The sequence below is a fragment of the Olea europaea genome, unplaced genomic scaffold (genome assembly GCF_002742605.1).
Source record: "Olea europaea var. sylvestris unplaced genomic scaffold, O_europaea_v1 scaffold26926, whole genome shotgun sequence".
NCBI lineage: Eukaryota > Viridiplantae > Streptophyta > Magnoliopsida > Lamiales > Oleaceae > Olea > Olea europaea.
In genome coordinates, this window is record NW_019245319.1 from 1 (window position 1) to 1,046 (window position 1,046).

At 34.8% G+C, this 1,046-nt stretch overlaps 1 protein-coding gene across 1 annotated transcript; it reads right to left on the reverse strand.

Annotated features, from left to right (window-relative positions):
• Nucleotides 1-6: 6 nt before the first annotated feature.
• Nucleotides 7-488, reverse strand: LOC111383459 (V-type proton ATPase subunit B2-like). The gene is made up of 2 exons (XM_023007574.1): nucleotides 347-488; nucleotides 7-259 (listed from the first exon to the last, which is right to left on the reverse strand). Exons 1-2 carry the CDS (start codon nucleotides 429-431, stop codon nucleotides 42-44), a joined length of 303 nt encoding a protein of 100 aa, XP_022863342.1. The 5' UTR covers nucleotides 432-488; the 3' UTR covers nucleotides 7-41.
• Between the last annotated feature and the right edge of the window lie 558 nt (nucleotides 489-1,046).

Genomic DNA, 1,046 nt, shown 5'->3' on the forward strand with positions numbered 1-1,046 from the left:
AATTTGTTCGAGTTTTAGACGTAAAACATTTATTATGACGTTCAGTATACCCCAAGAAGATTATCAGATTTCTCCAAACGCTTCACCAAACCAGCCTGACGGCAGATCTGAGCAGCTATTTCATTATGAGGAAGACCAGCAGCAGAAAAAAGTGGAATTTTCTGTCCTCGAGCAATTGAATTCATGACATCAATTGTTGAAATTCCTGTCTGGATCATTTCTTCAGGATAGGTTCTCTCACTAGGGTTAATAGAACTACCTGAAGTAAACAAAATACGAGCAACATCACATGTGGACAGGCAATTCATATAAACAAAAATATAAATTTGATTCTAGGAATACATGCCAGAAATATCCAAGTAAGCCTCTGGCAAAATTGGAGGACCATTGTCAATGGGTTTTCCAGAACCATTAAATATGCGACCAAGCATATCCAATGAGACAGGTGTCTTGAGAACCTGTAAGAAAGTAGAATAAAACCTTTCAGAAAACACAAAATGATTTTAACAAAGGAAGATAACTCTAAATTGGCAGAAGACATCTGATTATAGCACAGAACCAAATATACATAGATCCTCTCCCCAACAAATGTTATATAATTCAGTAAAAGCATAAACGAAAATTTGCTTTCTAGAAAATGCAAACGAAAACTTATAGACTACGTATGCCAATACTGTGCTTCAAGTCAGACCTAGCTTTTTCAAACCAATTTCAAAGGATTAATAATCAGACATCCTGAATTGGCTGCTATATAGACCTTGTTTGAGTCACATTCTTGGGGAAAAAATGCATACTTAAATAGTGTTTTGACATTATTTCAAGCCCGCATTCTTCAATAAAATAATATTACACGTAAATCCATAACTTTTCCTTATTTTTTAACCACACATTTAACACCAATACACTATTCAAAAATGCATTTTTATGACAAAAATGGGGCTCAAACAAGGGCATAATATATAGATGTGGTGATTCATCCAATTCATTTGATTCTTCCAATGAGGGAGAGCCCAACCGACAATGCAATATTTGTAGGAAGAAAGAGA

Excerpts from the sequence above, each read along its gene's own strand:
- LOC111383459 (XM_023007574.1), bottom strand. The coding sequence starts at position 431 with ATGCTTGGTCGCATATTTAATGGTTCTGGAAAACCCATTGACAATGGT. Across the intron at positions 260-346 it reads GGCTTACTTGGATATTTCTG|GTAGTTCTATTAACCCTAGT; the intron begins GCATGTATTCCT and ends TGTTTACTTCAG.